At 37.0% G+C, this 15,049-nt stretch overlaps 1 protein-coding gene across 1 annotated transcript in view; it reads right to left on the bottom strand.

Moving 5' to 3' along the window:
* STK26 (serine/threonine kinase 26) overlaps positions 1 to 15,049 on the bottom strand; it is a 48,924-nt gene that overhangs the window by 20,329 nt on the left and 13,546 nt on the right. The window contains exon 3 of the mRNA XM_054695556.1: positions 1,154 to 1,384. Coding sequence (XP_054551531.1) covers positions 1,154 to 1,384 — 231 coding nt within the window. The remainder of the gene's footprint in view (positions 1 to 1,153; positions 1,385 to 15,049) is intronic.

Here is a 15,049-nt window from a genome sequence, read left to right on the forward strand (position 1 = left end):
TAACTCCAGCATCTAGTACAGTGTATGACACATAGTGACTGGCTGTAATGATTCATTCTACTGTGCATTCATTCCACAGTCATCTAATTCATGCCATGTTATAATAAATCAGGTTTTGTAAAATGGCGGTGAAATTGATGATAGGTTTCTAAGTCAGTATTAACTAATACATAGAGATTATCCTCAGGTTTCGTTGGTCAACAGAGCATAAAATGTAGCATTAATTTTCGTGCAGGCCCACAGCTTAATGAGTTAAAAATACACTTTGGCCGAGATATAGATGAACAATAAACCATACAAACAAATCCCCCCAAATTCTGAAATCTGAGATCTAACAAATGCTGCCTTCCTTGAAAAATTTCAACCACTTCAAAAAATTTTCACTTTACAACAATTTAAACTCTACCCTGAGTAAGGTTTTTTCCTACTTATTTATTCCTCACATTTCAATAGTCACAAGTCCTGACTTCTAACTTTGGAACCCAAGAAAGAACTCTTGCTTTTTACTAGCCAAAAGGCTTTCTGTTGTGTGGATGTGTAACATCACCATGTGCTGGGACTAAAAATCCCACTTTTGAGGGTGAGGGGAAGGACCTTATATTACTCAACTTAATTCCCTTTCAATAAATACATAGCATGTGCATCAAATATACCAAATCCTGGGTTAGAAGATGTGAAAACCAAGACTACTCGAGCTAAACTCTGCCTTTATGAGCTCACAACCTGGTGGGAGAGGAAGATGAGGAAGTAACTACCATAACTCAAAGGAATACATGATATGGTTACATATTCCATCAGTTCTGAAGCTGAGACAGACTGGACATTCTAGAATAATGTGTGAAAGCCCAGGAGGAAAGCCCTTTCCTGACGAAGGATAAGTCTCGAGGACCAGCTGCATTTCTGCAACTCCATCAAGCCAAAACTTCAGGTGTGGAAAAATGGCAGAGCGGAGCACAGGGACACATGCAGGATACAACTGCTAAATCTAAAAACAGTCTATTTGGCTCTATAAACCAAGCTGGATTCTGCCTGGAGGCCGAAGACTGCCAAATCCTAAATTAAGACATTGCCTTCAAAAAATAGAATTAAGAAAAGAAAGAAAAGCTTATAATGAAAATACCTTATGACTTAAATAATATAGCACACACATTACCTTCAAATATGATCCATAGTATTTCGTTACATATGAACTGTCGCACTGGCTCAAAACCGTTATTTCTTGCTGAATGTCTTCAATTTCATCTTCGGCTTCCTCAAGGTCTATGATTTTTATAGCAACCACTTGCTGGGTACGATTATCAATTCCTTTAAAAACTTCTCCAAAGGACCCTTTCCCAATGCGTTCTAATTTTGTGAAGAGTTCTTCTGGGTCAGCAATATTATTCTAAGGTAGTGAGGGGAGACAAAGGAAAGAACACAAATGGTTTGCATCAAATTTGTTGAATGAAGGGAAATAAGTCGCATAATAATACATTTTTACTGCATATGAACCCCCTTGACTATCCACGTGTGCAGTGCTAGAACAACTGTAATCCCATGGGGCCAACCAGTTCATATTTTCATATTCTACTGCATCACCCACACTAATTCGACTTAGCTGATTCTGTGATCACAAACAATCCCATACAGCCAATGTTGTCTCTGGTACCTTTAAAGTCTGGGGACACTTTCTAGAATAAAGCAGCTGATTATACATTTGATCAAGGACTATCAACTTGGAGAAAGAATAAGAAAAACATCAATTACTTCCATGCAGCTTGCATTTCCCATGTTTTTTTTATTTTGAGACTGAATCTTCTCATGCAAAAGCTTAACTTTCAGAGTGGATGGAATCATACAGACAAAGTTTTCATTAGTATTAACTATCTGACTACCTGAGGAATAGAGATTCCTGCCCTATTTACCACCCCCTGAATCTTGAACAGATGATCACCCAAGCTCTAACCCTCCCCTCACCACTGTGGCATCTTCTTAAACCAAACCATCCTGACTTCATGATGACAGATTTTCTTTCTGATTTTAGTGCAAGAGCCAAAGTCAGGTAAATAAATGGGAAACATCCCAAGTAATGCAATGACAAAAACTACATATATAAAGAAGCAATTATTCATGTCACTCTTTTTCACAACCTCTAAGAAAATCAAGTTAGCTCACTCTCCACCCAAATGAAATAGTCTTTCAAAAACATGAAAATTTCAATTTTTTTAATCTCGACTACAGAGTTATAATTTACCACTATATCTGCATTTGCATTGGGTTTCAAAAATGCAGCCCATGAAGGCGCTCTAAGTTCTGGAGCGGCAGACAGGAGGAACTGCTAAACCAACTTCACAGTGATTTACAATTAATGGTAGATGATTAACAAATGCCCCTCAGAAAAGAGGCTGTGAAAATGAAAACCTCACAGATCCACCTCAGGACATCCTCATTATCCTTAGACCTTCTCTACCTTTACTGTGCTTGGATTTGGACTTTTCAGCTATAAGTACACTGCTACTAAGGGAAGGAATCATTACCACTAAAACAACAGTAATGACCTTTTGGTATGGAAATACTCTTAGGAAGTCCAAAAAGGAAAAAAATATAAGATCATCTTGCTGTCTTCTGTCGAAAGCCAGAGGCAGATAGTGGAAGCTTCTTGCATGCTGAAATCACAGAATCAGAGAACTAGAGTCTTCAAGGTTCACCCGTACACTTTTAAAATGCAGGTACCCATGTTGTTGCAAATTGCATGAGTTTATCATGGATGGAGCTGGAAGGGACTATGCTCAGTGAAATAAGCCAGAAAGAAAGACAAATACAGGATGGTCTCACTCATAGCAGGAATTTAGAAAACCTAAATAAGGGACCAGGAAAAAGACTATAATAAAGCAAAAATCAAAACCAACAAGCAACTATAAACCAAGACACAATGGGGGGCAGGGGAGTAGGATGAAAACAAGGCAGGTGGGAATTGTATGGGGACTGTAACCATGACGAAAATGCATACACCGTGCAAAAATGAAAAATGATGTAAAAAATATATTAAATAAATAAATAAATAAATAAATAATGCAGATACCAGGAGGCTCCCCAAACTATCTGTTCAGCAATTGGTGTGTTTTGAAAGCACTCTGAACTACTTTTTATGGTGCCATGTTGACTTCAGTCTTGACATCTGTGTTTGGGAACCACAGAGCAGACAGATCTGCAATTTGTATCCTTGATGACAGGGAACTCACTACCCCTCTTTTCCCCAGGCAAGCATGTGGCTCGCTCCTAACTGCACACTAAACTTGGACGACTTGGAGAAAAAAATAAAACCAAGAGGGCTGAGGCATTTATACATCCATACATATCCTTTAAAGATCATCTCTAAAGTTAGTACCTATCCTCAGGCAGGCCTCAAAATGCAATATTTACCAAAGCACATACAACATACCCATACTCTGTGTATTTATTCTTGAACATTTGTTTTTCCCCAATGTCAATATAATATGCAATAGTGGGCCTATGTAATAATGGGATATGTGAATGGTTAAGATTTAACTGATTACAGTTTTGAGGTAACAGGTAACACTGACAAAGAGTAAAAGTTTAATGCTGGTTTGCTATTAGAAAATGGGTACAAATTATTGTGGGGAGAGGTACAGAGGAGAAAAATGTTGTCCTTGATCTTAGGATATCTGGCTGGGTCTGAAAATTAAACTTATATGATGCATGGAAAAGAGAGCTTTTGGTGTCATATCTGAGAAAACATGAAGAATTCACCTATTTTTTTCCCCAAGAGTTGAATAACTTAATCCTTAATTTATTTAGCCCTCATTTTATTTTTTTTAAAGATTTATTTATTTATGCATACAAGAACTGGCATACAGCCCAGAGGTGGGGGTTAGAGGATTCACCAGACAGAGTGGGGAGCAGAGCAGGAGGATCTACTGAAATACACTGCTGAGGGGAGCAGCGGTCGAGTCAGGAGAGGTCTGCTGCACCATGTGGGTTGCTCCCTGGCTGGGGATTGAACTCGAGCTGCATTAGTTGCAGATAGCTTCATAATGCTGACACTTAACACCCTGCACCAACAGGGAGGCACCCTGATTCTGGTCTTTTAATGTGGGTTATTCTCACAGGAGTGAGGAGGTATCTCATTGTGGTTTTCATTTGCATTTCTCTGACAATAAGTGGTGATGAGCATTTTTTATGTGCCCAGGGGCCATCTGTACGTCCTTTTTGGAGAAGTGTGTATTGAGCTCTTCTGCCCATTTTTGACTGAGTTCTTTGTTTTCTTTTTGTTGAATTACATGAGTGTTTTGCAGATCTTGGATATTAGCCCCTTGTCAGATGTATGATGCGCAATTTTTTTCCCCATTCAGTAGGGTGGTTTTAATGATAGTTCCTTTAGCTGTACAAAAGCGTTTTAGCTTGAAGTAATCCCGTTCTCTTATTTTGTTGTTTTCCTTGCTGTTGGAGTCAAGTCCCCAAGGACATCCCCTGAAGCCAATGTTATGGACTGTTCTGGTCATGTTTCCTTCTATATATTTTATAGTTTGTGGTCTTACATCCTGTCTTTAATCCATTTTGAGTTAGAACTTCACATTTAAGGACTTTGAAAACAAACTCAAAGGAATTCGAAAAACTTAAAATAGGAATCTCTTAGTCTTCCACATGATTTCTTAAAATTTTTGAACCACTACGCAATTGACAAATATTTGTACATATGCACAATCACCAAATACTTCATATTTTAGTCAACAGAGAAGTGACTTATATGCAATTTTGACTGTCTGGCAAAGTCACTATGCTCAGCCCATTTTTTCATCTCATGTCAGTAACTAGCCTAGAATGGGTAGCCTCTAGAGTGTGGGAGGCAAAGTAGCAATGGTATTCCATACCAGGATTCCCATAGGATCTGATGTCCGGAAGCCAACGGCTCCAATTCCAGTTTTATCAGTGATTTATTGTAAACTGCCATAACCTTTAACACTAAGATTTTCTGCTTCATTCATAAAAAAAAATCTTCAAATTGATGAAATTGTGCAAGAATTAAAATACTATTTTCATGTTACATTTTATGTAACATAGAACTTTCCCAATGACCATGTGAATACTTAGATTGCTTTAATAATGAGAAGAATAAAACAAATTCCTCATACATTTTTCTAAATTTTTAAAGAATGTCACATTAGCAGAGCATTTCTCTACTTTGTACAACCTCAGCTTCATATTACAAGTACCTAATAAAATTTTATGCAATTCTTAAGAGACCTCTGTGATTTATATTTCCGAAATAAAATATTTAACTTCACTATATTTTGCATATGACAGAATAAGAACTAAGATAAAAATTAATTATGTTTGTATAATGTTTCAAATTAGACATAAAGAATGGGTCTGAGGATAAATTTCTTTAGGTAGTCAGTCAGAGTTTGCATTTCCATGAACATGAGAACTCAAAATACTTGTCTATATGCATAAAGAAAATGTCCTTAGTTTACCTTTTTTTATGCTGTGCTCATATTTTCACATCTCTCTCAAAAGTTATCACAACTTGTTTTTGCAATATAAAGTCAAACTGCCCAATTATATGTATATGCAACGGGATAAATGAAAGGTAATCAGGAATGTACTTTCAACCACCCTGAGCTTCCTTGTAGTCTCATCACACAGTATTTGATCAACTCACACTTGAGTTTAAGTGGGTGAGTTTTTACTCACCCACTTAAAAGACAGTTTTGAGATGGATGAGGTAGCAGCAAGACAGTCCTAGTCTTAAGGTCAAACCTAAAGTCAAAGGTCACAAACAGTATTATTTTGAACTCTTGAAGCACCAATTTAAACATTCAGCAATATGGTGCACAGCAGTAAGAAAAATGTGTTCATAAGAGAGAAATAAAATTATACTTATAAGTACTTTTTCATTTTCCCTTTATTTTATTATTCCTATTTTTAAATGTACCTCATTAGCAAAAATACTCAGAATGCAAATATTTTAGTAAAGGATAACTTTGTTAAAATTATTACAAAAGGTTTTGACATAGCTGCATGGATAACAGCAGTTTCAGGAGTTTCTCCTGATTAATAATTTTGGGTCTACTTCATCTTTAAGAACAAAAGAATAATTGATAATATTCCTTCATCTTAATTCCTCCTACACAAGTGAGGATAAAATAAGAGCTTCTTCTGCTTTCTAACTTACATTCTTCTCTTTACCCAAGCTCAGATCAGAGGAAAAGAACAATGAAGTAAGCGGGACACATTCTGGGACGTGAAGAATATGGTTCTTTGCATGTGCTTGTAAGATAGTTCAGTTTCCAATTCGGTAAAGAAGAATGAAACATTTCTTTGCTTCTGCTGCCACTTTACTGTATACCACATTTTCTTCTAAAGAACAATAAAATACAGAAAGAATGAGAAGAAATTTAACTTTCCCTATCTTAGAAATCCTCAAGCAAGAGACAAAGTCATAACAGGAAGCATTTTTATTAACTCCATTTCCCAGACAGATCTTTAAATGCCTGCTGTGGTAACTGAAAATGGAAATGTCAGATTATTTAGTTCCGCCAGGTAAATCATCTTTGGATCTAAGACTTCTTAAGTTAAAGGAAATAAATAATTTTGTCTTTTTGACTAACTCACTCTCTGGGATCTGAAGTTCCACTAAACCTTTAATTATATCTGTGGGTAAGGGGAAGGAAACATCCCCAAACAATAACATTCTTCTCCCAATAAACCAAAAGTCAAGGCTATCATCACAATAAATGCTGGATGCAAATTCCATTGCATCATTTTGCTCATTTCTCTCTGACTTTGCAGCCATTCTAAAGGAAAAAGGATGTCTAGTTTCTTATAAGTATTTCAGAGGTAAAGAGAGCAGGGACATCAGGCAAAATCAGCTTAATTTTCCTTATCTGGAAATTACAAGAGAGAGTGCAGTGGGCCCAATGATCCTTAATCTCTTATTATTCTGATGCTGAAATTTGTGAAATCTCAGAAGCCATGTCCCTTTGTTCCTCTCCTTCCACAACTAGCAGTTGCTAACCCTAGTTTTGAAGTAATCATTAAGATGAGGGATGAACTAGCATTGGCCACATGCTCAGTTCTATAGTGCTATATAATGGCTAAAATAAAATGGCTGTCTGTCTCTCTCTACTGTCTGTCTATCTGTACCCATTTTACCAGTAAGAAATTCAGAATTACTAGGACACTGAATGCAAAGTCCCAACTCTGACATTACAATGAATCAGAGCCAGAAGGCAAGGATGGATAAGGGGCAGCAGAGCGAGTTACTGCCCAGCCTGACCTGTCACCTCTCACACTGGCCACGTACCATTATATGAGTGTCTGTTCCAAGGAAGCCAGGAGTTCAGCTCATAAAGAAAGTTAAGGTTCAATTAGTCTCCTCCTTCCATTGTTAGTTCATTAAGCAAAATAGCATTCAAAAGTAACATAGTTACACCAGCTAAAATACAGAACTAGCACATCCAACAAAACTAAGTTCAAATGAAAAATTTCAGGGATCTCTTATCATATCTCAAACCCAAAGTTTCAGAGAGAGTTGCTTAAAGACACGCAAACTTAAATGCAACAATCCACTGGGAAACAATTTTACTTTCTGATTTTTCAGCCTTTGAGTCATGTCATTCTCTCTGTTGACACTACTGTGCCTCTCCATGTCTGGAAATTCCACATCTCCAACTTAAAAAGAAAGCAACACTACCTTCTCAACTCTCCAGGGGAATCTGATCGTCCAAACAGAATCAACAGCTTCATCTTCTGCCCTCCAATAGCCCTTCTCTTGTGCCTCCATTAGTACACACATTTTAGTATCTTCATGGTCTCACTCATTGCTGTGACCTTCCTAATCTTGACCATAAGCTCATCAAGGATAGGGCTCTGTCTTATAGCACACCAGGTACCCTTCCCAGCACCCAGTACAGTGTGCCATTGCTTTTGGACGTGTGCAGGGTGCTTGACTGGTTATTTCTTCATTTGCAGCTTGATTTTTGCTTTTGGGTGCAAGGAAGAATTCAGTCAATAAAGTGAAGGGTGTTATAGTAGGTATGGCATTCTAAGCCAATCCCTATTCTCACATGTGATTAACATAGTAAAAACTTTCCAAAGTGACAACTTTGAGATATACATGTTTATTCTACCGGAGAGCCCTTAAGGTTACAGAACAGCAGTGGTTGTTTGTAAAGATTTATTTATTTATGCATACAAGAACTGGGGTATGGGCCAGAGGTGTGGGGTGGGGTGAGAGGATTCACCAGAGACAGAGTGGGGAGCAGAACAGGCAGATTGCCTGAAATACACTGCTGAGGGGAACAGCGGGTGAGACTGGAGAGGTCTGCTGTGCCATGTGGGTATCTCACTGGCCGGCCGGGATCGAACCCACGCTGCAGAGGCTGCAGACAGCTTCACAGCGCTGTGATCAACCTCTTGTACCACCAAGGAGGCCCCAGAACAGCAGTTTTTGAAACAATATGGAGCTAGATCAAAAGGAGAGGTGGAGCAGCCATACACAGAAAGACGCGGAGCAGTGGAATATGCAAATCTGACTCTGGAAGCACAGCTGCAAAAAATATTAACCAGAGCCACATGACTACTGGATGGCCTAGACAGTCTAGGACGATTTCATAATCTAATGCAAAGAACAGAGGCCTCGGAGAGTCATAGTTTGCGTATCACTCTGCTATGCATTTGTTTTAATTTGGTTGGGCTAAACATATATAGAAACACACAATTCAATCAGGGATCAGGTTTAGCCATAAGAATTAATGTTAAAATTAAAGGGATTATTCCTGACTACACAGGATGTTATATAAATATGGCTTGGGATTGATAACGAGTCCTAACTATAAAATATTCATTTGGAAGCGGGGGTGGATCAAGCTATATAATAATGAAAGGAAGGCAGATTCTGCTAATATATAAATGATAGAACAGGTATCCTAATTTATTCAGGCCATTATTTAATCAAATTCACACAGGGCACTTTACCATGATGGACAGTGAGAGCCTCGTTTTATGCTCTCCATTCTGGAAGTAAAACAGAGGATGTCATTCTAGCACTCTCAGAAATAAACACCTTTGGGTAGACTCTAAGGCAGAGAAATCCTTTATAACAAATATCGAACGATCACAAATAATGTTATGGTGAATCTTTAGCACACTTATTAAAATGCATTGGATTAAAACAAAATTGATTTGCTCACTGCCTATCTTCCATCTAGATGCGGAACTCCAATTAAAATCAATAGGTTTGAAGCGTGTAAGCCAGCACTAAATTATTAACACCATGAGTTCTTTCAGAAAATTAACGCTGATTGAAAAAGTGGAATTTTACATAGACTTACTTTTCATTCTTAATGAGAAAGTGGCTGCAGAATAATTTCTCTCCAACATTTTCCTCTTTAATCAAATCTATACTTTGAATGAATTTAATCAAATAGTATTTGCAAGGAGTTACCCAATGGAATCTTAGGACTAAGGAAAATTATCTCTTGGGTCCTGCTGGCTTTAACATTCTGTGATCTCAAGAAAATGACCTGATGGTCTCAACAGCCAACAATTGTAATCTTGATAAATAGCAGGAATGGAGCAGAAAGGAGATTATAGAAGAAAAGAATGGTTTCTGATATTTTTAATAATCCTCTTTTCATTTTTCCAAAATGAAAAATATCAGAGTATGTCCCATATCAGAGTATGGGTAAAGGGTTAAAAAAAATAATGTTTTTTTATGCCCTGTTTCTTTAAAGATTTAGAGCAGTGTATTAACAACCAAGAATACAATCAGAATTTTTCAGGTAGATTCCCAGCTGTGGAGTTACTGGGTCATATGTGGTGACTTGGTGGTGGGTGCATGATGGTGGCAATACCTGATAGGGACATCCTAATATTATCTCAATTAAAAATAAATTCAAATAAAAGAATACAATCAGAAGCCAAGTAAAGTGGTGTGTGTGGGTGTAAACTGAACCTAAAATCCTGAGCTAAGAACAACTACTATGAATGAAAATAAAAATTAGCTCTGCACTCAGCACCACCATGCCCCCAGCTTCTCTAAGACATTAGGACACATTAACAGATTCATTAAACTAACAAAATAGGAGCTGGTCTCCAACATCCTGACAATGATTTTATTATGACAATACCTGTTGCCTTACACAGGGAGCACCATTGGTTTGGGGGGGCGGAAACCACTACATATTGTCATATTCACAGTTTCCCAAAGAATTCCAGTTTAGATAACTTCTGATTTTTTTGCAAATTAATCACCAACATTTCCTGAACTAAAAGTTCTCAAACTGATGTCCATCCTACCCAACACTCCACTGTCAATAGTACTTATGAATCTCCTCATCTCTAATCCTGAAGTTTCAGATTCATCAGTTTTTACCCCCTGACCTATGCTGACATTGATGAAATCTGTTCATGTTATCAAAGCAGAGTGCTTGGCAAATCGAATGTTCAAATAAAGCGGAAAACACTGCTGAAATGAGGAGCTATCTACTACTATGAGTCGAATCTTAATCACCATTATAAACATAGGGCTGTTTACATGTTTCCCACACTGCTATGGCTAGAATAATATATTTTATTAGTTGAAGTTTATAGTTCTTGTTCATTTATCACTAAATCTAACAAAACTAAAATTTCCAATTAGAATAATCAACATTCAGTATCAAATTTGAATAAGGATAGAAAATCTGATTGATTTTCCTCCAAAAATGCTACTAAGTCTGTTAATAGCTTCAAAGGGCCACCGGATATTTAGAATTGGCAGTCACCCTGATAAAATACTTGGCTTTTTGAATTTTATATTGAGTGATTTCTAGCTGGGGGTGGAGTGGAGAAGACAAAGACAAACAAGTAACCTCAGGATGGAGACAAATGACAAAGTTTCTTAATTAGTTCTTGAATTGTCATTGCCAAAATAAGCCTGATGAGCAATTCAAAGTAATTAAAATGCTTTGAACAGTGTGCTACCCAGGAAGATCTGTGATCTACAACTTGAGCTGACTTGTACCCTGTCATTTTACAGCCCTAGCCAGAGAGAAAGTATCCTTCACCAAAGAAATCCTCACTGACCACCCCCCAAAGAACCCATAAAACATTTTGAAAAAACACAACTTTCAAGCTCCCTGTGTCTTTTCTTGCCTGGGTTAGTATCATTCCCATTCTTTCCCTTCTTCCCACCCAGCCTTAAAGCCTGCTCAGCTCCCTGGTGCTGCTCTCTGCCCATGTCAGCTGAAGGGTTTGACTCACCCTTCCTAGGAACCTCTGGTCAGCCTAGCAGGGAGCCATTGAAAGCTTTTAACAGATGGGTGAAAAAATGAAGTCTGTGTTTCAGGTAGCTCCACCATGTCCACCCAGTGCCTCTCATCTACTTAGTGACAAAGGCATGATAAAAACAGGGACGATGTCTGACATTTTCAAGAACAAAAAACTGATAGAAATCTATGATTCACTGAATATAAAGATAAAAGAAATCAGCAGCAAATTACAAATAATGTCTATTGGTCTTTTTCTCCCTGGTAATTTTGTGATTTACCAATGTATGTTTTATGGATGATGATCCCTCCCCCACTAAATCAAGTAGTTAAGTGACGTTTGGTAGGGCCTGATTATTTCCTATGGTAAGATCTAATAATTTTAATGCATTTTTGATTAAGTACTATTCTCTTTACTGCTGACAAGGTACCTGAGATGTTAATTGTGGGGTGAAGACACTTATTCAGTAGAAAGGAAGAAACAAATGTGATTATATCTGACACTTAAGACTCTATTCACTTTCTTCTCTAATAGATATGGGCCCTTTAATTTAAAATAGTAATAAAAGCAATCAATGCCCTCCCTTATATTCCTGTATAAAATCTGCCCACTTTTTTTGTTCTAAATCTAAGAGAAATAAAATGTGTCTGTCTACACACACACAATTTATCATCATCACCAATATAACCTTTCATATAATTCAATAGTTAAAATTTACATCTAGAAAAGAAACAAAAATATTTACTATTTGCTATAATTGAGAGTCTCTCCTTGAATTAAGCATTACAAAAATGCAATGGGACTAATATACAAGTGGAAAGAGCAAGTTTCCTATTAAGATATTGTATCCCTAACCTCAGAGAAACTACTATGAAATGTTTCTTTTCTTTAGATCAGCAACCCTCAAAGAGACCCCTGCCCTAAGGCAGGGATCTGCAAACTCTTTCTATGAAGGCTGTGTACAGTAGTAAGTCTTAGGCTTCTTGGGCCAGGTCTAGGCTGTGGTGTCTGTCACATATTCTTTTTTTTTTTTTTTTTAGATATCTCATTTAAGCTGTAAGAAAATACTGGCTATACACAAACAGGCTGCAGGCAGGATTTGGTCCTGAGCTATAGTGTGCTAACTGCTGTTCTAAAGAATCTACTGTATACAATAAATAAACACCTCTCTAGTGCATCTAGAATGGTTTCAGTTATGTGTCCTTCTTGGAAGAATTAAGAAAATATTAACTCATATCATTTTCTGTTTTGTGTTTCAGATGGCAATCCTGGTGGAGAAAGACTGTATTAGATTAACCAAGCTCCAAAAACACCACTGGAAGAAGGTGATCATTATTATTAAAACAAACAAAAAAAAAACCCCAAAAAACAGACATTCAAAAATATTTTCTAGGGCAAAGTTAAGATCCAAAATTTCAAGGAACTTTCCTTTTGTCCAAAGCATCAGCCAAATATTATAGCCTGTCTACCCCCAGCAGAAAATTAATTACATGTAGCTGAAAAATAATTATACATTGTCTCAGTAGAAAATTAATTACATCTGATTCAAAATTTTCTTGAAATGGGTACCTCATCTCTTCTATATATAAATAGTCCAGTGTGCCTTATTTTTTATAAATAATAACTCAGTCAAGACTCCTGAGCACAATTCTCATAACTCACCGTTTTAGAGTTTGGGGGTTACCTAAACCATACCCTCATTTTATATTTGAAGGGATGCATGCAGGCATTATTTCACTGTATAAAGAAACAGAATACACTATATCCTTCATTCCAGTAGATAGCAGGGAACAATTTAGTGTCCTACCAAGAAAAAAATAATTAAATTCTCAAGCTCTTGGAACCACATGACCATATTAAATAAGAACATTCTTTCACAATACACAGATCATCTTTTCAGTTAAAAGAGTTTTCAGAAATCATCTAAAACCGCACCTGATCTTTTCACCAGAATCATACTTACACTGTAACTGCATGACACACTGCCATCAAAAAATACACATAGGAGTAATCAAATTAAACTGCTTCTAGTTAGACAGACAAACTCTCCCTGAAGAGCCTGGGCAATGGATGGAGGATGGGGAAAGTGGTCTGATCCTGGAATGTGGGGAGGGGTCTGTAATCCCTGGGTAGAAAACAATGCTTTGTTTTGTTTTGTGTAGAAGGACATTTTCCCCTTTTAGACTATTGGAAATTAAAAGTCAACAATAGAATAACACAGTATTTAGCATCCAAAAGTGTTCTTAGAAGTAACTGGACTACATACTACTTAGAACTCTTCTCTCAGCCAAGACATAAATCAAGTGGTGCTAAAAAGTCATTAAGCAAACTTATTTTAAAGTAAATCTGAGATGCTACTCAGCCTTGAAATGCTCCAAACAACTGTTTTAAAAATTCCCTGAGGGAGACTTTCAAGGCCAGAACCTACTAAAAAAGTAACAATAATATTAAGTCCAGTCATTTGAAAGAGATTCCTTCTCTTTAGCTTCTCCACCACCCCCAAATTGCAGTCCAAATTAGCCAGATATAACCCAGTGATAAGCTGGTATCTGTCCTTGTTAAAAAAAAAAAAAAAAGTATTCATTTTGGCTATAGAGGGAGAAAAGATCACTCCAAGTGTCTAGTAACAATTTACTAATCCAGCACACACACTAACAAAATTGCAAACCTTAAACAGAATAGCAGCTGAAATCACCATCCCCAGATGTCAACTCTTCCCCCTGATCTTTCACAAGCTTTCCCCCAACCAAAAAGACTCTTTACACAAATTTTCACACCACAACAAATCAATTATGTAAATATAGCTTTTTATCACAGAAGTCATAAGCAACAAGAAAGAAATGAATTACTATTACCTCCCCAATTTCCTTTTCTGTTAGCTTTTTCTCCTCTCTGCAGAAAGTAGAGAAATTTCCCATTCTAAAATATATAGAGAGAATTCTCAATCTTTAAAGCAAAAGACTACTTTTCCCCTTCCTTGGAAACACTGTCTTTCTCTTCTTCCAGAGTCCAACACCTTTTCCCTCACCTACATTTTCTGTTTGCTCATGAGGCAGCAGTAATCCTCTGGTATTATGAAATTCTACCTTCCCTAAGCAGGGTTTACACTGCAGCCTCCAAAACGATGCCTGAACCTCAGCAGATAGAAGAGCCATAGCAACAGCGGTAATAGTTTTTTCACTCGCTATTACCAGAAATCACAGTCCAAAAAGACGACCACAGAGGTGTCACCTATGCTAAAACCTCGAAATTGATTCATTATTTAACTAGTTAAAGCCCATGTTTTCATTTTATGTGCTCTTTGGGAAGTGTGTGACAGAGTAAAAACGATCTTTCAGTGACAGTCACCATTTTTCACTAAGAGATAAATAATTAAAAAATAAAATAAAACAGTTTTCCGGGTACCCGGTTTTGTTTGTCACAGAAACATAATCGAATGCCCTGTTCCCCTCCATTTCCTATCACCTTAGAATCTATAGTATAAAGTATAACAATTTCAGCTTCTAAATAAGAGCTCAGACAATGAGTACAAGTTTCTGTCAACTACAAGTCATTTGTATACTGCACAGATGCTTCTGACTCTCGTAACAGGTGAACCAATTTATATTTATCAAAAGCAATTGCCCTCATGCAATGATTCTCTATAAGACTATTCTATGGGCGAAATTAAGCAGAGAATTGTGAATCCTGATAAATATCATCCTACACAATGTTCAATTCAATTCTAATGCACTACAACAGCTTAACACTGGTATTGAATTTCATTAAAAGTTATTTCCCATGATCTGTATCCTAT

Source organism: Talpa occidentalis, unplaced genomic scaffold (assembly GCF_014898055.3).
Source record: "Talpa occidentalis isolate TD23 unplaced genomic scaffold, MPIMG_talOcc4v2.1 talOcc4.15, whole genome shotgun sequence".
NCBI lineage: Eukaryota > Metazoa > Chordata > Mammalia > Eulipotyphla > Talpidae > Talpa > Talpa occidentalis.